The 27,839-nt window shown below is 52.4% G+C and overlaps 1 protein-coding gene across 7 annotated transcripts in view; it reads left to right on the top strand.

Moving 5' to 3' along the window:
• Positions 1-26,953, top strand: part of DISP3 (dispatched RND transporter family member 3) — a 142,380-nt gene extending 115,427 nt beyond the window's left edge. For 5 of the 7 annotated variants that reach the window (XM_080564543.1, XM_080564546.1, XM_080564545.1 and 2 more), the window contains 20 exons: positions 4,941-5,877; positions 7,485-7,704; positions 9,334-9,470; positions 9,908-10,042; positions 10,269-10,429; positions 10,817-10,956; positions 11,733-11,878; positions 13,383-13,544; positions 13,946-14,107; positions 14,555-14,677; positions 15,315-15,451; positions 16,104-16,285; positions 16,732-16,862; positions 16,974-17,149; positions 18,133-18,259; positions 18,765-18,910; positions 19,229-19,388; positions 19,789-19,902; positions 20,898-21,064; positions 21,678-26,953. In XM_080564543.1, the coding sequence (XP_080420669.1) occupies positions 4,941-5,877; positions 7,485-7,704; positions 9,334-9,470; positions 9,908-10,042; positions 10,269-10,429; positions 10,817-10,956; positions 11,733-11,878; positions 13,383-13,544; positions 13,946-14,107; positions 14,555-14,677; positions 15,315-15,451; positions 16,104-16,285; positions 16,732-16,862; positions 16,974-17,149; positions 18,133-18,259; positions 18,765-18,910; positions 19,229-19,388; positions 19,789-19,902; positions 20,898-21,064; positions 21,678-22,040 (4,026 nt within the window). In that variant the 3' untranslated portion in view covers positions 22,041-26,953. The remainder of the gene's footprint in view (positions 1-4,940; positions 5,878-7,484; positions 7,705-9,333; positions 9,471-9,907; positions 10,043-10,268; positions 10,430-10,816; positions 10,957-11,732; positions 11,879-13,382; positions 13,545-13,945; positions 14,108-14,554; positions 14,678-15,314; positions 15,452-16,103; positions 16,286-16,731; positions 16,863-16,973; positions 17,150-18,132; positions 18,260-18,764; positions 18,911-19,228; positions 19,389-19,788; positions 19,903-20,897; positions 21,065-21,677) is intronic. The other 2 variants (XR_013941431.1, XM_080564544.1) reach the window with 2 other exon arrangements.
• The last annotated feature ends 886 nt before the right edge of the window (positions 26,954-27,839 follow it).

The following is a 27,839-nucleotide window of genomic DNA, read 5'->3' as shown; positions in this document are numbered from 1 at the left end:
TCCATTAGTTTTCTACAAGGTCTCCCCGAGCTCAGCAGTGCTGCTGAGTCAGCAGCTCGCCTGCCTCTCCCTCTTCCCTTCCCCTCCCCATCCCCAAGGGGTTCTCGGCTGGCTGAATGAGCAGGGCAGCACGGACAAAGATGCCAGGCTCCGAGGTGGGTGAGCTGAACCTGAGCTGTGCAGGCCCAGCTCTGCCAGAGGGATGCAGGCTCTGTGGTTCCTCTGCAGCCGTTAGAAATCTTGAGATGTGTCCCCTTTGCAGCACGCTCCGTGTAGGCAGCTCTGCAGTCCCTGCTGGTGAACTTCACCCATGCCCTGGCAGCACGGGGAAGGAAAAAGGCCCACATCTACCCCGTGCCAGGTATCCTGGGGAGACCTGCCCGTTGCCTTGCCCCCGTTGCGCTCCGTGAGCGTGTCCCACGTGCGCAGCCTGCCCGCACAGCCTGCCTGGGCTCGGCCGTGCAGGAGGCAGGAGCGGCTGCAGGCTGTGTGGGCAGGCCCTTGAGGCGAGGGGAAGGAAGAAATCGTGATGGAGGAGGAATGCAGATTCTCAGCAGCTTCCGAGAGGCTGGGGGGGCAGAGAGGGAGCTGCCGGCTTATCAGGGAGCCTGGGGCTGTGGCTGCACTTCAGCTGAAAGGTCTCCTTGAGACCTTTGGGGGTTAACTCAGCAGTTGTTCAACAGCTGCTGCCGGGCTTCCCCTGCAGCCCCTGAGCTCTCCCTGCTTGAGAAGCTGGTTCAGGCTCCGTCTTTCACTGGGACTGCACACTTATTCACTGATTTTACGCTCCTGGTGGAAAATCCTGAAGGCAGCAGGACAGGGTCCCTGCCGTGGGGCACCCCATGGTGACCGCAGCTGGGGCTCTTGCTTCTTGCCTGGACCAGAGCTGTCCATAAGGCAGCGTTGTAGGGTCCTGCCAGCTCTTGCTTTGTGTGGTGCAACTCGGGAAGCAGAGGGTGTTTGTGAGGCAGAACCTGGCACGGAGGGGGTGGTGGAGGTTTCCAGTTAATGTACTTATGTACTAACTACTTTGCCCAGTTTCTTTTAACTTCATCTGACTTCATAGGAGCTATGCTTGTAGCAGCACCTTAAATACAAGTCAGCAACCCTCTTCACGGGAGGTTCTGCCACCCTACAGAGCCGCGGCTGTTTCTGACCAGGTGTGAGCCTCTTTGCTTAGGATGGGAGCCCAGCAAACCTGAACGCCTACCCCAACAGGCTGAATCGGTGCCTCTTCTGCAAAGAAGTGGATCCCGGACTCCTAGGAGTGCTCATCTCCTTCCGACCTGGAGCAGGCTAACCTTGCTCAGGAGTGAGATGGAGCTTTGGTTAGAGCGGCAGGATTAGGTCCACTCTGCAAATCTTGGAAGTGGAAAAGTAATTGGGCCATGCTGCGGTGCTGGGAGACCCTGAGTAGTATGGGAGGTGGTGGAGGGAAAACAGGCCAGCCTCCAAGTAAAATTCAAGCAGAGAAAATGCATTTCAGTCCCATCCTGGCCAGTTTCAGGGTTTATCTCCCCCGCCAATTCAGCTTGCTGTGGTTTTGGGTTGGATAAGCTTTCATCCTGACCCAGGCAGGATCTGACGAAGGCAGTAAAGCCAGCCGAGTCCCAGGGGCAACGCGAAGCGAGCTGTGTCTGGCTTTGCAGCCAAATCGTGTGGTAAACTCTTTAGAAGGGAGTTCAGAGCTGTGGTGGAACTAGGGCAGGAGGCACACACCTGCTCCCCCCACACGCAGGGGGAGGCTGCCACCCTCACAGACCAGCGTGGTCCAGGGGCCTCCCTCCCTGCCTCCTCCCTGCCCTCGGCCTCCTGCCTGCACCGTATCTGGATCCTTCCAGAGCCCTGATGTGGGAGCGTATGATCCTGGGGCTTTTCCAGCATTTTCTGTGCTGGGGTTTACATCAGAGTTTGTGCACAGTTGTGAGCTAGGGGATAGCATGCCTTGGCCTTCACCTATTGTGGGGCCCTTCTGTTATAAGGTTTTTTGTGACCACCACGAGAGTGGATGGAAGAGCCAGAGGGAGATGCCTGAGGTCTGATCCTCTTCCTTGAATTGAGGATTTAGGTTTTAGTTAAAAAAGATGATGGTATGATTCTTTTTTCTACCGACTTATTACTATCTCAGTCTCTCTTGCTTCCCTTTCTTGTCACGTGCAGGCTCTTCTGTTTCAGGATTACAGTCTTCTTCCTCCTTCTCCTCAGTAGCTCAATAAATGGGAAATGATTATGGCCCGTTACCTATCTTTCTTTCTAAAAAGTGACTACATTTGCTTGATCACAGTGACTCTGTTCTCTTGAAGGGGAGCCCAGGCCCACGGGAGAAAGAGCAGCTGGGTGGAGCAGGAGTTACCACACGAGCACAGCACCCAGCCCAGGTGGGACGGGCGAGGTTTGCACCTAGGGCTGTGCAGCACCCGTCTGTGCTGCTGGTGTCACCTGGAGCTGGAGCTTGGCTGTCTTTTTGTGTGTGCTGAAGGCCTGGCTGCAAAGCCCAGCTGTGTGGGATGGTCCCCGAGCTGGGGCTGGCACCGGGCTGTGCGTTTGGGGCTGACGTGCCAGTGGGCCTCGGACAATGGATGACATTGCTGCCCTCCACTGCTTTGTCAGCGCTGGTGGCGTTGTGGCAGCTGTGCAGGGAGAGCACGGGAGTGCTCAGAGTTTGGAAGAGAAGGCAGGACTGCAGTAAGGAACAGCTGGGAAGGGATTTACATGCAGACACAGGGACGTGGGAAAGCCTCCTCTCTGTCATGATGCAAGTGAGGCTCTGTGAACAGCAGCCGTGCACCCTGGTGCACGTGCCCATGAAGTCAATGCACCTGCACGCCAGGAGCCGTCCTGGGCAGCATTGTTCGTAGGCTCTTGGCTCATGCAGTGACACATGGCTGTTCAGGGAAACCTTGGGATGCTTCCTGGCTGGTCAAGATTATGCATCCTGAATACTAAAGAAATCCTAATGGAGCCTAAAGCCAGCCAGCTTCCTTCTAACCTTTCTAGAGACCTAGAAAGACCCCCCTCTGTTTTGTTCTTGCTGTGCGACTGCCCTCCATGTGAAGGGGTAAACAGCACAGCAGAGTTTAGTGAGCTGCCCTCTCCTCACCCTAATTCTTCACCTCCTGAGGATGTGGGGATCTGGCAGAAGAGGGACTGTGGCCATCTGCCATCAGTGGTGCCCATCTGTTTTCACACTGCGAGGCTGCAGAGCAGGAGGAGGATTCAGCACAGGCTTACACGTGCCCGCCCGCACAGCTCCCTGCAGCCTGGCCAAGGTGGGTGAGGCAGCAGCAGGAGCCTGGCCCACGGCGAGGGGCAGGGACAGTCCCTGCTCTCCTGCTGCCAGGAAGGGTGTGATGTCCTGAGACAATCCCAATTGCAGATTAAAGCCACTGATGAGCATCTGCACTTTCCTTGGCGTGGGCAGGAGCACAGAAGCCGGAGCTCAAAGGTTCTCCCACAGTGCTGGGAGCGTTCTGCCCAGCCCGCCAGCACGGATGCTATCCGGGCCAGAGTAAATCCCACGGGAGCTGCTGTGGTCAGTGTACAAAGCCACAGGTTTCACCCGGGCTGACCGGAGCCAGGGAGATTGCTGTGACCCTTGTCACATCCCTCTTCTGCCAGGGAGCTTTTCTGTCCCCTTGCTTGGCCCCTTGGCCCAAATTCCAGCAGCCCCTGGGTCTTCTGGGGACCTAGAGTTAAGGGACATTGGCAATTCATCTTCCTGCAGATAGAAGTCCTGTTAAAATCGAAACACTGGCTAGGAGTGAAGCTCTTAAAGTGCTTCTGGCCTGTGTGTAAATTGCTCGCAACTGTCGGGGTCAAGCCATGAATTGAACGTGTTCATTCAGGAGAGGGGGCTGCAGGCTTTGCTGCTGGAGCCGTAAAGGCAGCGACCTGTGCTGGCTCTGGAGCTGCCGGGCTTTGCTTCAGGGACCACCACCTGGGCTTCCCGCTGGGGGGGCTCCCATGCGACAGCAAAGAGGGGTGCGTGGAAAAGCCTGAGACCTTAGCAAAGGAGAGCAACTCCCAGGCAGTCTCCCTTTCTTTCCTGCCCAAGTGTGAGCTGATCAGGGAAGGAGTTTCCTCCTCTCCCTGGGAGCAGCGTCTGCTTTCGCATCCTGGTTGTTCTGTGGAAACCAGGAAAACCCACTCCATAAACAACAGTCATAAACAAAAGCAGGGCTGAGGTGCTCACGCAGCCGGGGAAACACTCGAAGCACTCAGAGGGGTCACCCCAAGCACCAGCGGACTGCACTTGTCTCTGGGAAAGGCGAAGGATTTCTGTGGAAGATCCCTGCCCGATCCCAGGGTTGTTCAGCCCTTCCCCTTCCCCTTCTGGTGGTGGATGGCCCTCCAGGGAATAGGGCAGGGTCACAGTCAGTGCTCTGTGGGAATCGGCATGTGCAAGTGCGTGCATACGTGTGGGTCTGCAGGCATGGGTGCTCGGTGGTTCTGTGTGTGCATGCATGGGAAGATAAACACGGCTATAAATACCTGGGGGAAAATCTATTGTCAGTTTTAATGAGAGGAAGACAGGGTCTCTTGGATTTTCATCTGGTAGCTAATTAAGTGTTCCTGCTGCTGTGATCTGAGGCAGGGCTGCGCAGTGTACTGCAAATCCCCTGCTGTCTCCAGGCCTGGCGCTCCAGGGGCCACGCGGAGTCCCCAGGGCACTGGGCTCTGTGACTGTGGTTTGAACTTCTCCCCTCTGTGGTTCCTCTGCCAGGCGAGGTATGGGATACTCCATGAGGAGCCTGCTCTTTCAGTGGCTGTGGTGAATCTGCAGAGTCCAAAAGGAGTCAAGCATCGCTGTTGAGAGGGCTGGAGTGTGCCTCCCACCCTGGCTCCACCACCGAGACCCTTGGGTGACTGCTCTGCATCCCCAGCTGTGCCTCGTGACACCCAGAGCCTTGCTGACTGCTTTTCTCTCCCTCTTTGTGCAGGCACTGGACATGGACACGGAGGATGACCCCTTGTTACAGGACTCCTGGCTAGACGAGGAGGATGAAGAGGTTGCCTTCAGCTCACGGAAGAGGCAGGAGGGTGCTCTGTTGTGTGGTAAAAGCCCGTGCAGAGCCAGGCCACTGCGTGTCACGCTGCCAGTGACTGGCTTCTGGAATATTGTTGGCTGGATATTCACCAACCCGTACTGCGCCGGCTTCATCCTTTTCCTTGGCTGCGCCATCCCCGCTGTGCTTGCTGTTGTCATGTTCCTCCACTACCCAGCCCTGGACATTGACATCTCCTACAACGCCTTTGAGATCCGTAACCACGAGTCCTCCCAGCGCTTCGATGCGCTTGCCTTGGCCCTCAAGTCCCAGTTTGGGTCGTGGGGGAGGAACCGCCGGGACCTCGCTGACTTCACCTCCGAGACCCTGCAGAGGCTCATCTTTGAGCAGCTCCAACAGCTCCACCTCAATGCTTCCCACCTGGGGGGCGGTGCGCGGGCCAAGCGCAGCACCCCGCAGGGCCGGACTAGCCCCCCCAAACCTCGTGCCCACCTCAACCTGGGAAACCAGACTTCCCGAGTGGAGAGGGGTGCCCCGCGCTGGGACTACTCAAACACTTACGTTAGTGCCAACACACAGACACATGCGCACTGGCGCATTGAGCTCATTTTTCTGGCTCGGGGTGATGCCGAGAACAACATTTTCACCACCGAGCGCCTGGTTACCATCCACGAGGTCGAACGCAAGATCATGGACCACCCTCGCTTCCGGGAGTTCTGCTGGAAGCCCCATGAGGTCTTGAAGGACCTGCCTCTGGGCTCCTACTCCTACTGCTCCCCTCCCAGCTCCCTTATGACCTACTTCTTCCCCACTGAGCGAGGAGGGAAGATTTACTACGATGGCATGGGACAAGACCTTGCAGACATCCAAGGTGAGCTGAGTGCTGTGGGCCGGGGTTGACACGTTTGAGGCACACATCTATGAGTTCAGGCAGCTACTTAGAGCTGTGCAGCTAGGAAGGGTGGCTGCCTTGTGCAGACAGGAAGATGCTGCCTTGCTGTGCCTTGAGGAATTGTCTTTTCTGTGCTGGGGCTCCTTTTCCACCCTTTCAGCAAAGCCCTTTCCGCAACACCAGCCATGAGTCGCGCAGGCCCTGACAGTTGAGCAACAGGGACAAGTGCGGGGAGTTCTGCATTGTACAGACGCCTTCCACTGGTCCTTGGCTCCTGTAATGACTGTGATTCATTAGAAGAATGTCAGGCCTTGGGCAGACAATAGGGATGAGCTTTCCTGCACTTTGGAGCAGATGAAAGAGGCTTGTGGGCTGCTCTGGAACTTGAAAGGCAGCTTGTGAGTCACCAGCTGGAAAGGCTTCTATAAGGAGAAGAGGAGGAAGGCCCTGCTTCCTCCTCCCAGCTCGTACCGTGCATGATGTCCCTCCAGCAGAGCAGAAGCTCTGTGTGGTGAAGAGGTGAATCATGAGAAGTCTGTGGGTGAGATGTGGCTGTGGGATGAAGCCTCCATCTGTCTCCCCAGCGCGTGCTTTAGATGATAGCTGTCCAGGAGCCACGCGGGGAGCAGGCAAAGGCTTAACTCCATCTGCTCCAGTGTTACAGCTCTGCCACTAAAACAAGAAAGAGCCTGGTTTCTGAGTTCTTCTGGCATGAACTCAAGGGAACTTGGATTTTGGGGGCATATAGGGAGTGTCTCTTACTCAGAACTGGCTGGCTCTGGTCTTCATGGTGTGCTTAAAGAAATGGAGTCTGCTCATTAACTCCCTGGTCTTCTCCTGCCTGTGCAGGTGATCATCTTACCATAGGCAGTGACTTGCTGCTTGCTGGCCTGGTAACTCTTCATATGCATGCTGTTTGCCTGCCAGGAGTAAGAGGTCAGCTCATGTGCCTGCCTGCAGCACTGGGGAAATCAACTCGCCTGGGAGTCTGCTGAGCAGCAGTAAACATTGCACTTGCAATCACTCCTGTGTGATTTTGCTTATCAATATGCATAGGAACGCAGAGTTCTCTCTTTCTTGAAGAGAGCTCAGAAACTTCTTATTGCCATGCCAAGGCCAAGACTATTGGTCACTGTAAGTTATATTGCATGTGATGGTACTGAGGGTATTGTTACAAGCATCTCTTTGAGGAGTGTGTGCTCATCTCCTTGTCCCTGACTCTGTCAGATGGCAGGGCTAGCAGGTCACAGCCCAATATGAGAGAGCTAAGCGCATTCTGCAGTGGGGGCGTTGATGGGGGTGTTGCATGCATTGCTGCCGTAGCTCAGATGCGTGCACGCAAGCTGTGGCTGAGATCACAGTCAGGGGAAGATGTGTCCCTGGGGGGGATCTGCACATAGGCAGAATTGCAGGCAGAGGCACAAAGCAGCAGGGCAAGGTGAGTCTTTGCAAGCCAGCTTTCCCCAGCCCTCCTTGCTCCCTGCAAGGCAGCAGCAGTCAGCACCACTCTGAAAGACAAGGTAACTCCCGGCTCTTGCCAGGTCAGCTAAGCAGGGCCTAACAGAAGTGGCACTTTTCTCCTGCAGGATCCTTGGAGCTGGCCATGACCCACCCCGAGTTCTACTGGTACGTAGATGAGGGCTTGTCTGCTGAGAACATGAAGAGCTCCCTGCTGCGGAGTGAGATCCTCTTTGGGGCGCCGCTGCCAAACTACTACTCGGTGGAGGATCGCTGGGAGGAGCAGCGCCGCAAGTTCCAGAGCTTTGTCGTCACCTACGTGGCCATGCTGGCCAAGCAGTCCACGAGGTGAGGGTGTGTTCAGACAGGGAGGAGATGAGGGCAGGAAAAAACAGAGGTTGGAGAAGATGGTGCTTGCTGTGGCACTAAAGGAGTGGCTGGAATAGATCCTTCAGGGTGTAAAAGGTTTACAAAAGGGCCTTTGTAAAAGGCCCTAAGGTTTACGTGGGATGAAAGGTCTGCTCAATTCTGATAACCCTGAAGCATCCAGTCTCACCTGGAAGGCTCTAGGCTCAGAAGGCTTGCCATGCCAGCTCAGACTGCTGGTCGGTCTCAGTGGCCAAGGTGGAATGCTCCAGAGGAAGGAGAAAAAGGATCTTCAAAGTTGGGCTGTGGCACAATGCTGTGAATGAAGGTGGGGGACATATGGCAGAAAACCAGTCACATGCTTCCCTTTAATGTCACTTCCTACTGCAGCAATATGCCAGAGACATCAGTAGAGAGACTGATAGGAAGCCAAAGATCGAATCCAGTGCCTGTCTTTCTGCTCAGTCCCTGTCTGGCATTGGGTCTGTTTGCTTCCATTTCACAAGTCCAATCCCACTGGCTCTGGCAGAGCTACTGCTCTGCCTTCCTGGTCTGAGTTTGGCCCCAGCTGATGTGGTGCAGGGAGTGAAATGGCCCTTATTCAGGGCATCAACCTGTGCATCTGGTTCTGCTTTTGCTCATGCCAGCAGAAATCCTTCCAGAAGTGTCCACTCTTTGCACAGAGGGATGAGGAGGGGAATGTAAGAGCAGAATAAGTTTCAGGAAGTGCAGACTTGTTTCACCATCTGGTCTGTATGGCTCTTGTCAAATAGAGCTTTGCTCAATGCTTGTGGAAGTGAAAAGGTAAAACAGATCAAAAGGAAAAGGTAGCCCAGTACCCAGAGAGCTGGGGGAAGGCAGTACAGCTTCTCAGTCCCCAGCTCTCTGCAGCTCTGAGTCTCAATAGGTCCCAGAATGAAGGGACGCTGATCTTCAAAAGCAGAGTGAAGTGCAGTCAGCCCTTGTTAGCCCTGAAAACAAGCATCCACCGAGTGTTTGTTCTCACCAATGGGCTGGCAGAGTGGGCTGCAGCTATGAGAAGTCAAAAGGGAATTTGGGGCCAAGGCTCAGTTCTAAAGCTTGGATTCCTGGTAGTCTCCTACGGTGCACAGCTATTGTACTCCTGCTTAAATTATCTTGGATTACTTCCGCTCAGAGTCTGCTTCCAGAAGCAGAGGCTGGTAAATCATATGGCTCCTGATAAGCTCTAACTCTGCCTGCATCCGTTGGTTATTACCTTTGTGCTTAATATAATAAGCAATGATTAGGATTCTAGATGGAATTGCCTTTTGAGGCTTCAGAAGCTGTTTGCTGACAGCAAGAAGTCTATTAGTGTCACAGACCCACCAGGCACTGGAGGAATTTTAAAAATATTGGACCTGCTCTTTTATTTTTCTTCCTTCTTGTGTGAACTTTACCTCCAGCAGCAATCTAGTTCAACCTGCTTTCACTGCTCTGAGTTCACTGCTTCCTCAGAGAACTGCCAAGTTTATTAGAGCAGTGACCTCCTTTGGCCCTGGGGCAGATGATGTGCTTTGTTAAATCCCCTGGCTCTGCTGCCTTTACACTCAACGCTGCCTACTCTTCTTCCTTCGTATCTTCCCACCCTAGCAAAGTCCAGGTGCTGTATGGAGGGACGGATTTGTTTGACTACGAAGTAAGGAGGACTTTCAACAATGACATGCTGCTGGCCTTCATCAGCAGTAGCTGCATAGCAGTCCTGGTCTACATCCTCACCTCCTGCTCAGGTAGGCTGCAGTCAGAGCTGCTCTGCTCTCACGTAAAACCAAATGTGCCGTGCCTTCCCGTGTCTGTGGGCAAGCCCCAGGAGAGGCTCTGATGCCCTGGCCCCAACCTGGCTTTGTGGCACAGCAGCGTGCAGAAAGTCATGGAAGTCTTGATTCTGCAGAGCAGAGCTTTGTGGGCAAAGCAGGGGGAAAGCTCACAAAAGAACAGGAATGAGATATGGGTTCCTCTCTTGCTAACTCTGGTGTAAGGCTGATGTAGTTTCATGGATGGGGCTCATGGGAAGGAGTCTTCAAGCTGTACTCCTACAGCCCTGGGCTATTCTTTCTCCCCAGCACAATCCTGGGAGCCAGTACCACAGCAGGGCAGGTGGGAGGTGTCTGTAATCCCTGAGGGTGGCCAGCAGTAGAGTTTTCTCCACGTTTTTTTCCTCCTACAGTGTTCCTGTCATTCTTTGGCATTGCCAGCATCGGGCTAAGCTGTCTGGTGGCTCTGTTCCTGTACCACGTGGTTTTTGGGATCCAGTACCTGGGCATACTTAATGGTGTGGCTGCCTTCGTCATCGTGGGGATCGGTAAGTACATCCTTACTCAAACCTACCTGTGTTGCCTTGCCATAACTGCTGCTTGCAGGAGAGAGGAAGGTGATGGTGAGAAATGCAGATGAAATTTTCAAGCCCGTTCCCTCCATTATCTGTAAGGGGAGGATTTTCAGATCAGAAGCTCAGGGGAAATTAGATTTTCAGTACACGTGTCCCTAGTGTGAGTGAAGTATCGAACTCCGCTTCTTTTTTTCCCTAGGGGTTGATGATGTCTTTGTTTTCATCAACACCTACCGCCAAGCCACACACTTGAAGGACGTGCAGCTGCGCATGATCCACACCATCCAGACAGCGGGGAAGGCCACCTTCTTCACTTCCCTGACCACAGCTGCAGCATATGCTGCCAACATCTTCTCTCAGGTATGCTGCAGTTTTGGGATTTGGGGCTTTCTGTTTCTTCCAAAGGCTCTAAAAGAGAGTGAAGCTGCCAGTACCATCTTTTTGCCCCTCTGAGCACAGCGGCATGCCAGACTTACTTTCCCTAGACGGCCCTCTCTTGCCTGCTCAAAAGCAGTACACGCTCTCTCTGTATCCGCATCCATGGCAATATTTCCTGTGCCATTGATCAGAAGGAATCCAGTGGCTGTCAGGCTCTGACTCAGCTCCGTTCCTTCCCGGTTTGCTGACTACCATGACTGAGATCAGTATGAGCTATTCTCAGGTTCCTCCAGATATCCTTCTGTCTCTCTAGGTTTCCTGTCCCAGCACTTCTCTGATCCCAGCCCCATGTTCTCTGTCTTCATGCAGATACCAGCTGTGCATGATTTTGGACTTTTCATGTCACTGATTGTGTCCTGCTGCTGGGTAGCTGTGCTATTCACCATGCCAGCTGCTCTTGGAATATGGACCCTTTATGTGTCCCCACTAGAGAGCTCCTGTCAAACCAGGTGAGTTCTGGAGCCTCCGTTTGTGAGTGGGAAGTTGTGGCTGGAGCCCATGGCCAGGACAGTATGCAAATCCATACCCAATCCTCTCTGTCATCCTCATCCCCCTCAGATAGCTTGGTTTTGCCATTCTCTGTTCTCTAAGGGTAGAAAAATATAACTGCTGCCCTTCCAGATCAAAACAAAGTGGAAGGGCCAGGTCCCAATCTCTTTCTCCCTGGTGTACACGGAGGTGCCACCCAGCAGATGGACTCAGCAATGTCAGTCATACCTCTTTGTTGAATCCCATGAAGTGTTGGAGCCATTTGTGTCCTCAGAGCACTTACTGCGCAGCCACAATCCTCAGGCTGTGCAGACACAAGCCCAGCAGACAGATCAACATTGCTCCTGCCTGCAAGCAAAAGCAGTGCATGCAGCTTTGTGTTTGGAAGTCAGCACATTTCCCTTCCCCTGCTCTTTAGCAGTGCAGATGACCTGGCCTGATTTAATTCATTAGCAGGGATATGAACTGCTGAAACTGCCGTCACTCAGTGCCCAGTGTTTGTGGCTCAGCCCTGCTCTGTTTATTCAGCCCAGCCTCCTACAGCTTTTCTGTAGCAGCTCAGTCCCTGACCTCTCAGCACTTAGCAATGGAAATTGCTCACGGCACTGCCTGTTCTCTTTCCAAGCAATTGAAGCAGGCTGTTGCTGCTTTCCTTGTTGCTGAAGGAGACCACTGGTAACTTCAGGGTACATGACTTAAAGCTCATTCCTTTGTCTCCTCCTCTGCCCCAATCTAGCTGCAGTCAGAAGTGCACCAAGAAGAGTGCTTTGCACCTGGCTGAAGATCTCTTCATTGCCTCCGAGGCCACCTCCAGAGCAGGCCGAGAGACGCTTCCCTATCTCGATGATGACATCCCACTGCTCAGCGTGGAGGAGGAGCCTGGTATGTGCCTGCTGTGTAGTGCCTTCAGGGGAACCATGCTGTCCTGTCCGTCCTGGAGCTTTTCCTGTCCATGCTCAGTTCACCTGCTTTTAAGCAGGAGGTGATGCTGTCACAAAAGTTGTAGGTAGAAGTCTGAGCTCACTGGTGGCTGCAGGAAGCTTTGAGATCTTCAGTGGCTGCAGATACATGCTTGCTAACTGCTTTGCTAATCTTCTTGGCTCTAAAGTGGATTGTACTTGGTGCTGGGAATCACCAATTGACACATGGATGTAGCCATGAAACACTGAATCCGTAGCACCAGGATGGCTCACCTTCAAGTAGAGGATGTTCTCCCCTCTTCCCTGCCATTCAGGGTGCTGCATTTGGGAAGCAGGCAAGAGAACACGTTGTCATTCTCCAGCATGACCTCCTCACAGCACTTCCTCCCTCGTGGCAAGGAGGGGGCAATGAGTTGCCTGAGACTGCGCAAGCAATCTAGAAAAAGAGCCCAGAAATGCCCTACCACCTGTTAGCAGGAGATGTTCCGTCTAGCTCTGATTAAAGATAAGGGTGCTTAAGGGTTCATGCTCTTGTTTAAAAACTTGCTTTTAAAACTTGCTAGGATCTCTTCCTTTTAAAAACCACAATGGGGATGGGTCTGGGCAGAGAGTAGCTTTTGGGCCTAGCAGCAGAGTGGAACTGGAGTCAAATACATCCCTGGCTGAGGGCTCATCGATCCCATGGCAGTGCCCAGACCTTCCCCCTGCAGGGTGGGCTCTGAGCAGCATTTGGTACACAGACAGTTATGCTTTGGCTCTGCACTGCAAGAGCTGTCTTCTTAGTATGCTGGGGACACATGCGATGGTAATGTATGGAAATCACTCCTTCCCCTCTGAGCAGAGCAAACAGCAGGATGCTTTTCTCTGGGGGCCCCTGGGCATCAGGTAACTCATGAAGTAGCAAAGCAGCTTGTTCCAGCTGGTGATCAAGCATGGTTTGTGGGTCAGCTGTAGAGCATGCCAGGCACTCTTTGACTCCACTAGAGCAAGTGAACACTTCTCACCTGCAGAGAAGAGGGCAGTTCCCTAGGCATCCCTGAGCATGGAGGGATCATGGAGGAGCCAGGCTGTAGTCAGGAAGAGGTGAGCTGCGTGTTGTTAGCTTCAAGAGGTACTCAGTGGGACAAAGGGACAAATTCTGCTTGGCCCAAGAAGCGTGCAGTGTCCTTGTGCCCATATCCACAATGTTACTGGGATCTGGCAGAGGAAGAATAACCTGAAGCATAAGCTTTCAGCTGAGCTATAGATTTAGAAGTATAGCTGTCACGTGTCAGTGAATTGCCAAAGATGCTTCCTATTGCATCCTGGGCAAGCCACTGCCTCTGCCTGGGTCTTATCACATCACCCTAGCTTGACTGAGTTGTGCAGCACCTCGCAGAAGGAGATTTTGTGAAGGAGAGCAGGAAGCTCTGAGAGGCACTTATAACACTGACTACTGAGACTGCCTTTGATTTCTCTCTTTCTAGTCTCCCTGGAAATGGGGGATGTTCCCTTGGTATCTGTGATGCCAGAAAATCTGCAGCTCACTGTGGAGAAGAGCAGCCGAGGTCACTTGATAGCCCATCTGCAGGAGCTGCTGGAGCACTGGGTGCTGTGGTCTGCGGTAAAGAGCAGATGGGTGATTGTGGGTAAGCAAGGAGGGGGGATGTTCCATCTGCATGGGTTTTCGAGGGTTTGACAGCATCTCAATCCGTCTCCAAGCCTTGATTATTAGTGACAAGAGACTGAGAAGGGGGACTTAATAGAGGGCTTCTAACACAGTTGATGAGTATCCCCAGAACAGACGGTCCCTAAGGGGACTGCATGAGGAACTTGGAGATTTTTCCATCCCTCTCCTTTCACTCAGGTCTGAAATGACAGTTCCTGATGGTGTTATCCAGGCATGGGGCTGAAAGCCCAGCTGCCACTGTGCTTTAGGGGCTGTTCCTTTCTCCTCTTAAAAATAGCATCTTCCCTCCATGCCCTTGCTATGTCCTAAGAGCAAGATGCACGCAGGGTCCCATACACTTACCCGGGCTTCTCCTTGCAGGTCTCTTTCTCGTTGTTTTGCTCCTATCCATATTCTTTGCCAGCCGCCTCCGTCCAGCAAGCCGTGCTCCAGTCTTGTTCCGGCCAGACACAAACATCCAGGTGCTGCTAGACCTGAAATACAACCTGAGTGCTGAAGGCATCTCCTGCATTACCTGCTCAGGTGAGAGTGCTGGCCCCCAGAACACAGGGGATGCAGCCTGGCCCAGACCCTGAGCTGGGGGAGCTAGAAAATGAGATGGAGGACTGCATTTCTAAAAATACCTCATTGGGTATTGGATGGATCCTGCTGAAGGAAGGCACATACTGGGAGTAGGATGGTGGAGTTGTCTGTAGGAGTAGAGTACTTTGAACAGCTGCTTTAGCCAGGAACTGCCTGAGTGTTTCTGCTAGAGCTAATTTCTTTATAGTCTAGGAACATGATCTATTTTCACTCGTAAGGTACTGTGCCAGTGACCAGCTTGGGGTCTGTGGCTCTGTGCTCAAGGTTTGGTGTTAGATGGCAGAGTCCCTGATGTGTTACCTATTTCAGTGAGTGGCATGTGCAGGGCTGGTAGGTCTCTTTGTCATGCCATTCACTCTTTCCTCCCTGAGTAACCTTGTTGGACAGGTTTGTTTCAGGAAAAGCCCCACAGTTTGCAGAACAACGTCCGAACTTCCTTGGAAAAAAAGAAGAGAGGCTCAGGGTCACCTTGGGGAAGCAAAGGGAGCATAAGTGATACAGGGCAGCAAGGTAAGTGGGACATGATGACTGATTTTTGGCCCCATCTTATAAACAAACAAACAAACAAAAAACATAAATCATATGACCTCAGACTAACTGATGGGGAATAATTTTCTTTGGACACTGCCCTGTTGAGCCCTGGTTTGGTGCTGGATGTTATATATCAGGGTCATCATTACCATCCCCCTTCCAACGAATGCCTACTGTTCTCCAGGACAGGGTCCTATAGTCCAGGTGGCAATACAGTCTAGTGACAAATCCCTCTGGTCTGCCTAGTTTGAGCACTAGGAGCACTAGTTTGAGGGCTAGGAGCTCAGAGCTTTGCATCCCTTTCCTGTATCACAGCCTTGTTGGCAGGCCATGAGGAGAGTAAATTTAGCCTGCTTTGCAGGGGATTTTGAGAATAAAAGAGTTATTGGGCCAGGTCCTGAGCTGACATGAATCAATAAGCCATCAGGAATTACTGCAGCTCAGGATATATTTATGAAATCCTTTGAAATCTGTGCTGTGCTGCTAGAAGGCAGAGGCTGCGCCTGCTGCCCCAGAGGAGACAACAGACCAGAGGACCCCCCCCCTTCCCATGTCTGTAGGATTTGCTGGTTGAGAAGTACCACTAGCCCTCAAGTCCTCTCTCTGCTTGCTCCAGATCTGCAGGGGACTGTGTATATCTCCAAGTCCAGAAGCAAGGGAAGGCCAGCCATCTACAGATTCTCTCTCAACGCCAGTGTCCCTGCCCCCTGGCAGATGGTGTCACCAGGAGATGGGGAGGTGCCTTCATTTCAGGTGAGTCAGTCCAGGGATGTTGGACCCCTATATCAAGAGTGCAGCACTCAGAAGGTGAGCACAAGAGCCTCCTGTTTCTCCGCAGGGCCCTGGGTAGCTCAGGGTGAAATATCAAGGGCATTGCAGTAAGGTAGCTAACGCAGAGGGTGTTATACCTGGCATTGTTAGAGATTATGCCTTGCACTGCCACAGTACTGTCAGCAGTAGGAGAAGTGTGGGCATCTCTGGGGATCAGATGAGGCCTGGCATCATCAGCTGGTCTTACTTTAGTGGAACTGCAGCTGAACCAGCTGGATTCCCACTGCCTCCTTCTGCCCATGCCCAGATAGCTGGTGAGCAGGCGACACAGTTCACAGGCCACGCTGGGCATAGGCACCCCCAGCGGAACTGCCTTTCATATCTCCCTCACCCTGGACAGAGCAGCCACCACCCAGCCTAGGCCACAGAGAATGGGGGCGGCGAGGGGCTCCGTCACACGCTGCCCAGCACCCTGGGAAGGAGGCAGGCTGGGGGCTGGCTGGGTTTGTGCCTGCAGCGCTCATCCCGTGTGGTTGTGCCAGTGCCCTGGGAGGAGGGGAGTGTGTGATGCTAACATGTGACAGGCTGCAACCTTGTGGAGTTAAGTGTCTGTTTTCATTAATCCATTGCTTAGGTGTATAGAGTGCCTTTCGGTAACTTCACCAGGAAGCTGACAGCTTGTGTGTCCACAGTAGGGCTGCTTAAGCAGACGAGCCCCAGGAAGTGGATGATGACCACCTTGTCCTGTGATACCAAGAGAGGCTGGAAGTTCGACTTCAGTTTCTATGTGGCCGCCAAGGAGCAGCAGCGAACGCGGTAACCCTCCCAAACCCACCCAAGGCCAGGCAGCAAAAGCAGTACAGCTGAATGGCTGATACGGGATGTGTAGCGTCCGGTGCCAGTCCTGACCTCAGCTGGTGGCATCCTTGGCCCTAGTTCTTTTTGCACATGTGCCCCATCTTTGCCGTGTTATTTTGCAGGCCCATAACATCACCAATATGCCAGGGGCTTGCCAGATGCAGAACTGTCACTGCGGGCTTCTTTGGGTGCCAAAAAGAATTTGCTGGTCTTTGTCTTGCCCTTACCCACCTGAAGTTTTGGGCTGAACAGGCAGCATATAATGCACAATGGCTAGGGATCCAAGCCTGGAGCTGCTCACTTTTTCCTTCCCTCTGTCCCCGAGAATGTCTCTTTCCATGTAGTGCTTTGGACACATCTGTAGTACACCTGCCTTCCCATAATGAACTCTCTTTGTTGCACAGGAAACTGTATTTCGCCCAGTCGCACAAGCCCCCCTACCATGGCCGAGTGTGTGTGGCACCTCCTGGCTGCCTTCTCAGCTCTAGCCCAGACGGACCCACCAAAGGCATCCTTTATGTTCCCAGTGAGAAAGGTAAGGCTGATGAGTACCTGTTCAGCCACGTCTTGTTGCTAACTGGGCTAAAGAGTCAGCTGGGTTTTTGCCTTCTTCTGATGTAACCATTCTTTCTTCTGTGTTTGATAGCAGCACCCAAAGCAAAGCTGTCAGCGACTTCTGGATTTAATCCTTGCATGAACACGGGCTGCGGGAAGCCAGCAGTGCGGCCGCTGGTGGACACAGGAGCCATGGTGTTTGTGGTCTTTGGTATCCGAGGGATTAATCGCACAGGACGTTCAGACAACCACGTCATTGGAGACATGGTACACAAATCCTGGCATGCTGGACAGGCATGCCTGGGGCTGATGGGTGAAGGAAGGTCTCCCTGGTTGGTATCTAGTTAATCTCTGCTGCCCAGGCAGTATGGTCCAGCAGTCTAGACAGATGGAGTAGCAGAGGTGGCAGCTTTGTGATGAGCCAAAACCACATTTATGTTTAACAAATTCATGAATAATGGGGTTGAAGAAGCCCTTTAGTGAAATCACTTCAGACTTTTCAGAAAATCTCTTTCTGAGCACAATATCTAACCTTCTAATTTTTAGTCTAAGTCTGGCTTTCCTGGGGATTTTAGAAGCAAACCCGTCTTGAGCTCAGTATGGAAATGTCACTACAAAGTCAAGATATTTTTCTGTAATTGCTTATTTTATTATGAGATAGTAACATGGAAAAAATACATATCAATTACTCAAGAGAAACATTCCTAAATGTGACTTTTTCAGGAACAATTTATCTCCCAAATCTGGTACCTTGACGTACTCCCAGCCTTTCCCCAGCAAAATTATATGCAGCTCTGGTCAGTTGGCAGATGCGTTTCAGCTTTCTGCTGTTCCTCTTGCCTTCTGATTTGAGGGCACTGTGCAGAATCATCCTTTGCCTGTTGCTTCTGGAGTGGGCAGCATGAAACACAAGCAGTGGGGTGGGCAGAAAGTTGGAGTTAAGTGCTGGGCACTGCTAGGGAATCAAAAATTCTCCTTAGGCAGACCCTGATGTTTTGGGGCATGCCCTGGTAGCCACACACTCATCAGCGCTTCAGTCACACTGCCTGATTTATTTTTTATTTTTTATGTAATTTTTTCCTGGGTTGTCTGGTGAGGCAAAGATGTCTGATGTTCTTTTCACTGCAGAAACCTGTGGTCTGTATGAGATGGTCCCAGGCCGTGTACCCAGGATCAGGTTCTGCCTTGTGCCAGTTGCTGTATACATGCCTCATGTGTGGTGCTCTTGTTGTTGTGTCTCCTTGTGAAAGGGCAGCGTTATCTATGATGACAGCTTCGACCTCTTCAAAGAGATTGGCAACCTGTGTCGCCTCTGCAAAGCCATCGCCAGCAACACCGAGCTGGTGAAGCCAGGAGGGGCTCAGTGCCTGCCCTCTGGTACGTGGGGTCCTTGGGGAGATCCTGGGTCCCTGGGCACAGACTGCTTCTCACCCTCCAGTCTGAGGAACATAGCTGCGAAGGGCTCTTAAACTTTCAGATTCCAGTTTGATGAAGCACGGAAAGGAAATGAATGCACCAGTCAGTGATAAATGCAGACGGTGCAGGGAGGAGAAGGGTTTCTCAGCAGTCAGCTCTCCTGAGCTGCCTGCAGCACAGCTCTGCCTGGCTGTACTGCTTCCTGACAACTGGGAACAGCCGTGGGCATGTCCTGTTTGGTGCTGATGGCACCGAGTGTGCCCTCTCAAGCTAGAAGCAGCTGAGGGCTCTGGTGCTGAGATCAAGTGCTTTTGCAAGTCAGAGTTGCAGGGGCAAGCAGCTGCTGACAAGTGAGAGCTGGAGCTTTCACTTGTTTTCTTCACCTTTGCTCCCATGTGCTCCCTTTCCCTGTCCTGTCCTCCATCCCTTGCTTGTCCTCCATCCCTTGCTCTTTCTTTCTCTCCAGGTTATAGCATCTCCTCCTTTCTGCAGATGTTGCACCCTGAGTGCAAGAACATCCCTGAGCCGAACCTGCTGCCTGGACAGCTCTCTCACGGGGCAGTGGGAGTGAAGGATGGGAAGGTGCAGTGGATCTCTATGGCGTTTGAATCGGTGAGCACGTCATCGCCATCTATCCCTGTGACAGTTTCTTCTCGTGACTTCGGGGGTTTTAGCTCTGCTCTTTCTGCACTGGCCACTTTCATTTGCAGCCATAATTGGTGCTTGCTAGTGTTTGTGCCTGGCTGCAGACAGACGCCTCCACTCACGAGTTGCTAAGAAGTAGCTGCTTATGCTCTTAGCGTGAGAGCTCGGGCAAGAGCTGGTGGCAGATCTGCTCATCTGCTCTCCAGCTGGCTTGTTCTACCTCTACCCTTGCATACCCTGCCTCAGAGAGCAGGACACAAGAATAACATGTTAATCTTCTTACAGACGACCTACAAAGGGAAATCTTCCTTCCAGACATACGCTGACTATCTGAAATGGGAGACATTTCTGCAGCAGCAACTCCAGCTTTTCCCAGAGGGCTCTGCTCTCCGACATGGTTTCCAGACCTGTGAGCACTGGAAGCAGATCTTCATGGAGATTATAGGCAAGTGACTGCCATAGTTCTCTCCCTGAGGAACCTAGACTCTCTGTATCTTCACAGCACTCTTCGCTCCATATTATGGGCAAGAGTTATATCCCTTATCATTGCTGTGCTAAGTCCCTTATCATTGCTGTGCAAAGTCCTAAAGCCCATTTCTATCCCAAGCAGCATATACTTTCAAAATCCTAAGCATGGCCCAGGGAAATAGAGGTGAGGGAATATCCCCTGTAGATGGGGGAGGCAAGAATAGGACCTGGATCACCCACTTCCCACTCTCATCCTCCCCTTTCCATCTGTGCCAGCAGGAGTCCCTGCCTGCCTTGTCACCAGCAGAGACATGGTGCCCCCCTCACTCCAGCTGTCACCATCCCAGACTCAAATTATCTGGCCATTTCTTTTCCAGGAGTGCAGAGTGCCCTGTACGGTCTCATCCTCTCACTGGTTATTTGTGTGGCTGCAGTGGCGGTGTTCACCACTCACATCCTCCTCCTGCTGCCGGTGCTGCTCAGCATTTTAGGTAAAAAAACCAATCCCATTGTGCCAAGCTTTTCCTTCCTCTGAAATTGCTGGGATGTGGCACTGCTGAGCCTCCAGTGATTTGAACTGAATTGCTCCTACTTTGTGTAAACTCTTCTGGCTTTCCTGGACTCAATCCTGATGTACCTAGGTGAATGGGAGAAACTCTCAACAAATGCACAGGAACCTCCTTGGGAAAACAGATTTGTGTGTCTAATTCCCAGTGTGTTTTATCTACACAATCCCTTCTATTTGTTTAAATAAGGGGTTTAGCTACCCAAATGCCATCCCTGCCTGTTATGTATAATAATGTGATTAAGTCCCACATGTTCTGAATAACAATTGCACTCCTTCCCAAGGATCTGCACCATGGCTGCTGTTTCCAAGCAGTGGGAGATTTTCAAAGCTGAATATTTTAGCGGTTTTGTTAGCATTTGAAGCAAATTTGTAAATAGCTCCCTCTCCCTGGCTGGTGATTTGACGGTATTATGGACTAAGTGTGTTGCTAAACTTCCCAGTTTAAAAAATCAAATCTATCATTTTAAAACCACTTAGTCTCCCACACATGACTCACAAACAAACATCACTCTTGCCTTTAAGAAAAATCTGTACATGTGCTCGGGCTGTGTGTAAACTCCAGCGAACAAAACAAAGGCCCTTCTTGCCTGTAGTGCACATAGGCGCACTGGCTTGTGCTTGGATTCTGTTAGCAAGCATTAGTTTGGATTGGCATCAGTCTGTCTTTTTTGCCTGACATTTCAGTTAGCTGCTTTGCTGTTCCGAGCAGGTCTGAGTGCTTTTGTGAATGGTCCCATGGCCACTGGAAGGTGAGGGAGGTGTTTGCCTTTGTGGGCAGGACATGTACAAGATTCCAACTGGCTAGCATGGAGACCTGCAGGGCTATGATCTCAAAATCCCTGACTGAGCCATAGCAGTAGGGCTGGGCAGCACTCCCTGCGTCCTTTAAACTTGCCTAACGCGACCTTTTTCACGCAGGGGTGGTCTGCTTGGTGGTGACCATCATGTACTGGTCTGGCTGGGAAATGGGGGCTGTGGAAGCCATTTCTCTCTCCATCCTCGTTGGCTCCTCTGTTGATTACTGCGTGCACTTGGTGGAGGGCTACCTGCTGGCAGGGGAAAACCTGCCACTGCACCACACAGAGGTGAGCTCTCTTCCTCCTACAGCCTTGTGTCCTCTTGTGCCCTCTGCACCACTCGGCTGTGATGCGGGACACGAGGCATGATGGGCAAGGGGGGATGTCTTGCCAACCTCACAGCACGCCTGAGCTGCTTGCTGCTTTTCCAGCTGTCGGAGACTGATGTGAGCTGGGGTACTTGGGGACAGTAAGCAGCTCGGTGTCCAACCCACATGGTCGTACAGTAAACCCAGCCGAGGGTCCAACCCACATGGTTGTCCCTCTCTCACTGGCCACTGGACACACCTGTGTCCAAAGCAATACCCTTTCATGCCCCACTGAAGACAGTCCTGCACGAGAACAGCCCCCCACTCATCCTGTAACTTCAGCTAGTCACTTTGGCTTGCTGTGCTGGACCTCCAGGCCTCCTCCAGCCTGGTTAACATCTCCCTCTTGGGGAAGATGGATGCCCCAAAAGCTTGGGGATCTCTGTTCCCCAGGTACAGTGGCTGTCATGTGGGCCCAGCAGTCAGCCTGATATGGCTGAAAGGAGGCACTGATGGAGGCACAAAATCCAGCAGCCTTTGCCTCTGATGGATTTGTCCCCACAATCCCTTAACGCTGCCGTCCCTTCTGCCAGGACCCCACCGCGTGCCGCCAGTGGAGGACGATTGAAGCAGTCCGTCACGTGGGAGTGGCGATCGTCTCCAGCGCCGTCACCACAGGGATCGCCACCGTCCCCCTCTTCTTCTGCATCATCGCCCCTTTCGCCAAGTTTGGGAAGATCGTGGCCCTCAACACAGGGGTCTCCATCCTGTACACGCTGACTGTGAGCACAGCCCTGCTGAGCATCATGGGGCCCGGCACCTTCACCCGGAGCAGGACTTCCTGCCTCAAGGCTGTGGCAGGAGTGCTCCTCGCCGGCCTGCTGGGTCTATGCATCTGCCTTGCCCTGCTGAAGAGCGGGTTTAACATCCCCCTCCCTAACGGGACAGCCCTGTAGACCTTACGCCAAGAGCCACACGCTCTGTCCTCTTGCTCCCTTTTCTTTTCTCTTTCTTTTTTTTAAAGGATATTTTTTGTAAGAAAAAAAAAGAGGAAAAAAAAAGCCCTTTTTTTCCAGAAGTTTTTCAACTCCAGATGCACTTTATTTTCTAATAGGTTTTGCTCTAAACTTGTATTTATTTCAGTAGTGATGGATGGATGACGGACAGTGAGGGCTGCCCAGGGAATTCCTCAGCCCATCAGCAGGAGGGGAGGAGGTATCCTTCTCTCAAATTTCTTTCTGTTTTTCTTTTTTTAAATGAACAGAGCTTTCTGGAACCACAAAGATAAAGGGGAGAAGTCAGGCCCTCTGCTCCCTTTCAGAAACCTTCCCTTCTGTCCTTACCTTCTTCTTGGCCAGGGTCAGCATTAAAACAGTGGCTCTTGAGGTGATGTCCTGCCCCCTGCCAGGCCAGTGCATCACTACGTGAGCCTTGCAACAGCAGTGAGCTGATGGACAGGCCTGAGGGATAGCAGTGTCCAGACCCCTTTGCTGTGTCCTGTGGCCAGCAGTGACCTCATTGCACGGGACATATTTCCCAGCCAGCCCTTACTGGGGTTGTTGTGGGATTATAACTAGAGAACTTGGGCAGTCCCAGTTCCTGTTCCCTGTGTGACCTCACCAGTCGCTGCCTCTGCTCTTCATGGTGGAGAGAGAACAGAAGGCCTTCAGCTCCCTGCAACGATTTTTGCTCTTGGACCTGGCAGCCAGCCCTTAACCTGGGGGCGAGCTAAGCCCTGCGGCCAGGCAGAGCCCGAAGCTGGCAGCATGCACGGACACACAGCGGTGCATCCTCTGTGACAGCTCCGAGACCCCCCTCCCTCGTGCAGACAAGAAGGCAGCAGAGCTTCAGCCTGCGGCTGCTGCCTGCTCACAGCAGATGGTTTATATTAAAGTAAAATGAAATTGCAAACTAGTGCCATTAACAAGTACATTTTAAGCATCACTGATTCCATCATATTCTTAAAATTGAAATAACTAAGTGTGTGCATTGAGATGCAGCGCATCTGGTCCTCAGCAGAGGGGGAGGGGTCAGGCCCACTGGGAGATGCATTAAACATTATTTACAGGGATGCCAGCAGAGGGAGGTGGCCAGAAAGCAGCCTGAGTCCTCATTCGTTTGCAGATACCGTGTCCCTGGTGGCTTTGCATTCTCTGTCTGGATTGACCCCCTTTTTAAAATGGAAATGCCAGGAAGCGGGTCCCCAGCGCCAGCGATGTTCTGGGGCTGTGCTGCTGGGACAGACCAGCAGCTGCTTCTGTGCGGCTCGCTGAGTCCCTGCTTTGATCCCTGCCCGTCTCTTACGCCTTCACATCGTGCCATCCCTCTGAAACCGGATCAGATGTTTGTTCCTGAACTAGGTTCCCAAAGGTATCAGATGGAGAGAGGAGTGTGAGGACAGGAATCTCCTTGGGCCTTGTTGATGCCAGGGAAAATCCAGAGCACTCCTGCTGCAGGCAGTGAAGGTGGTGAAAGCATAAGCAGACCAGATCTGGTTTCTTCCTCACCACTCCACAGCGCAGCTGAGTTACCTTTTTCTGCAGTGTTAAATGTTTCTTGGCCCCTACCTCTGGTCTGGCCCAGTTCCTACAGGATGAACCTTGTGCCCATGAATAAATGGTTCTGGGAAGTATTTTTAAACTCTCCTAAACCAGTGCTTCTTTGATAGCTGCTGTGTGCATCACAGCACAACACTGATCTGCAAGTCCTGCTTTCCTTGATATCCGTTCTCCAGATTTAATTACTGGTGGTGCCCTGAGCACCGCTACGTGGCAGCGAGCATGGAGGGCAGCGTGCTGATGATATACAGAGATCTACGTGGGTGCTGCAGGGGGAGAGCAAGGGAGCCCTGGTGCTGCTGCCTAGGATGCTCTGGCTGCAGCTCGACCTCCTTTGGGTGATTAAAGCCGATGGATATTTCCAGGTCAGCAGGCAAGAGAGGAAGGTGCTAAGTGCTGCCTTGCAGAAAGTCCCTCCTTCTGTGAGCACGGAGAAGCGTTGAAAGGTCTTTAAGGCATGGCATAGATCTGCTTTGAATCCTGTAAAACTTAAAGCGCATTCAGGCCCCAGGTGTCCTGTGGTTTTGATCACTATGAAGAAGCTATGTAAGTCGCTCACCTCCAGAGTGATGCTGGGCACACCATGCTCAGCCACTCTTGGAAAGCAAAGATTAATTTCAAAGTAGTGGAAAACCTTTGGTGTTTCAGGTCTGATCTGGCACTGTCTGATCTCAGATAAAAATAACCAAGTTGTTAGCACCTGGCAGAAGCCGTCCCGTTTTCTGGAGCAGGCAGGGGAGAGGAAAGGCTGCCGTTTTCCCTCCTCCTCCCTGGCCAGCCCAGGCACAGTCAGTGCCATAGGGCTGGCTGGCACTAGCAGGAGCAGGAACATCACCTTGCCCTCGCTTTCTGAATGATTTTCTCATTCAGAAAGGAAAATGAGAGAGCCTGAGGTAAGTGCAGAGCTGTAGCGGATGACTCACAAAGGCATACTGAGGAGGTTGTGCCCATCCAGCGAGGAGACGGAGGCAGAGAAAGGAGGAGAAACTTCTCCAGATTGTAGTAAGATGCCAGAAGAGCCAGGAGATGATCCCAGATGAAGCTTTTCAGTGCAAGGACCCGCTGGACATTGGTAAGCTGACAACTTCATGGTCATGACACTTGTCTGTAAGATCTAAGTAAATATTTCCCCTTGTCCCCACTTCACTCTGCACAGCTCTGTGGTCAGGGCGGCTGGTGTTTTCTCCACATGCTACGGAGTGAAAGAGACATAGAGGCAGGGCCTGTCCTTCCCCAAAATGTTTGCAACACCCTGATCTCCCCAACCATCTGCGGAGACAATAAATCAGTGGCAGATGTGTACATTCATCTCCATGTAGACAGCGTCCCCCTTGACATTAGAAAATATTCATAAAATTATAGGGGTAAGAAAATGGATGGGTTTATCTGAGCAAATGCAAAGGTGGGGCTGACAGCCCTGCTGGGAATGAGTGCTCTGAGGCAGATGCTTGCAGCAATAAAAAGCAAGGGCTCACCTGTCTGGCTCTTTTCTGGGAGCAGATGCTTGCCCTAAATTAATTCCTCCCACATCTCTGCCTATCTTCTTTCTCTGATGACTCTTCTGTTGCCTAGACCATCTCTTGGGCCCTGTCTTGCTGAGCAAAGCTCGGCCTTTTCGGTGCTAGCTGCTTTTGCCTAAGATGCTCACGGAGGCTGGACTAAAACTGTCCGGAGATTTTCTTAGGGAGAATTTCTTGGACAGAGGAAGTGAAGGTGCTAAAGTGCTTCATACAAAGCTGCCAATTTTGATGTTTAAACAGTTGAACACAGCAGCCCAGTGTCATGGAAATATTTGATCCCAGCCTTACTTGGAGGCGAATGCACTGTTTTTCCATTCCAAAACAATCTCACTGCTGCACTTAAAAAAAAATGTATACAAGTGCTCAGTTACAGCACGCTGTAGTGAAATATTTGGTAGCTGCCCACTCTTCTTTTTCCTGGTAAAATCCTGTTTTGAAGGATACCTTCTGAAAAGCTGATGTTAATGTTTCAGGATGACATTTGGTAAATGTAGTTTCCTACAAAATGGAGCAGGTCCTGTCCTGACCAGAAGCCCCCTCCTGTGCAGCCCTGGGCACTGTTCCCCGTTGTTGAAGCACTGAGACGTGCAGAGCTGCTGCTGCTCCTTGCCTTCAGGAGAGCTGCTGAGTGAGTTCAGGGTTCCCCACAGACACTGGTGAGACAATAGAGCCCCTGTTCACAGCAGCCTTGCCTAAATCAGCTTTGGAGTGAGGAGGAACGAAGTTGATGTGCTTTGCAAAGATCAGCGTCAGAGGAAGAAATGGACCCAGGTCTCCTTGCTCCATTTGTTTCCTTTTGTTGCAGTGGCTCTTGAGGTGCTGGGCTCCTACAGAGTCTGTAGAGGCAACAGGGACACCAGGGCTGGCCACCAACCCTGGCAATTGCAAAGGCTGCAGATCCTGGAAAGGAATTGGTGGCTGTGCTGGGCTGTGTTCTCCATCCCTGCTGGACCTGAAATGGTGCCAGAGCAAAGTCAGCTTCGAATTATCCCCAAGAAGGACATGGGGCATGCTCACGGAGCTGCTGGGAGCACGGATATGGTAGTCTGGGTGCAGGGGTCTCCTGAGACCCCTGGCTTTGTCTCCGCTGGAGCAAACTGGCATGTTGCTTTATGTCACAACATCTAATTCTTTTTGCTTGTCCTGCACTGAATTTTCTTACCAGAGTGGCCTGCCCTCCTGGAAGGTTATAAACCCCCTAGACACATATAAATCCTCCCATGCTGTCCAGCAGGGAAGCTGCACTGATTGATTTGCAGCCAGGCAGGGCAAACACAGTCTCTCGGTTATTCCTTCTGAAATCACTGCTCACCCCGCGTAGCGTGCAAGCCACAGTTCACAGGTTATGCTGTCTCAAAGGCCTCTGCCAACTCCTCTGCCCTGGCTTAGACCTAGGGTCCCAGAGCTGGAAGTCTCTCACGGCCTGTCTCCATCCCCAGGAGGTGGTCGTGTGGTGTGGGACCCTTCATCCCCGCCGCTCCTCCTCCGGGTGGCTGCTGGAGGGGATGGGAGGGCCATGGCCAGGAGAAGGAAGGTTTGCAGGTGGGAGCAGAAGAGAGCAAACGGGAGGGAGGATGGGTCGAGAGCTGGGGAGAAGAGGTTTGAGCACCCCGAGGCGCTGCCGTTTCACCGCGTCTTGTGCAGACCTTAGAGTGTTGGTTCTCAGAGTGATGTAGCACAATTCCCAACGGTAACGTACGCGTGTTACTTTTGTAAGTCGTCTCCTACCCTCACTATTTTCAGTGTTCCTTGATTTTTGGAGACTGTTGTAAATAAAAGATTTTGGCATTCGCTCGTTTGGCTCCCTCACTCGTCACCCTGTCACTGTTGCACGTCAGACAAGCCAACAAACAGCCCAGCTCCTACACAGGCCTTGAGGAGGGCTGGCTCAGATGGAGCTTTGTCCAGGTTTTCTGGAGCCCTTTTCCTCCTCCAATCCGTACTGTGCTTCTGCCAGTGTATGAAGATCGTGCCGACCCCACAAGAATGAGATTCCTCTCCCTTCTCCTGTGGCACCACAAGGCCTAGCATGAACTTCTGGCTGAGGATTTCCATCCATGCCATGTTGCAGCAGCAAAGTGCAGCCGTGAGACCAAGCGGCCGCCCCACACCTCCTGGGCCCACACTGAACCGATGCACGCAGAGGAGTGCCGAGCATTTACCTCTCGTTGCAGCCATGCTTGAGTGAGGTTTGCTCGCAGCACCCTCCCCTGGGTGTGCGCACACTGGGAAGGCCAGCACGCTGCAGCAACCTCCCACATTTTCAAGCCCTCAGCTTGAAAAGCTTCTACAGATGCGGCCCAAGTTACAGGCAAGGTTTCTGTGGCTTCTCAGTATATAGCTGCTGGGCTGGGAAAGGGGAAAGGGCTCGGAGGACGGATTAGATGGGGCAGCAGCTGCTCGCTGTTCGTTTCAAGCTGGCAGAGGCAGGAAGGAATTGCCTTCTGGCTGCGGGAGCCTGTCCATGGCGGGCTGTTGGCACAGCCCCTGTGCCAACGTTGACGGCCCGTGCTCTGAGACCTGCTGCCTGCCATTTGGCACGGCCCCATCTTTTCTTCCAGGTAAGCACGTCTGGTGTGAAGTCTTCATCACCTGCAGCAAATCCCCCCTGGACTTCCGTCGAGCTATGGCACAGCGATGTCTGCATTACCTCCTCAGCACCCCGCAGCACTCAGGG

The sequence above is a fragment of the Anser brachyrhynchus genome (assembly GCF_964034855.1).
Source record: "Anser brachyrhynchus genome assembly, chromosome: 21".
Taxonomy (NCBI): Eukaryota; Metazoa; Chordata; class Aves; order Anseriformes; family Anatidae; genus Anser; species Anser brachyrhynchus.
Note: the sequence above shows the minus strand (reverse complement) of the source record. Positions and strands in the feature narration are given on the sequence as shown.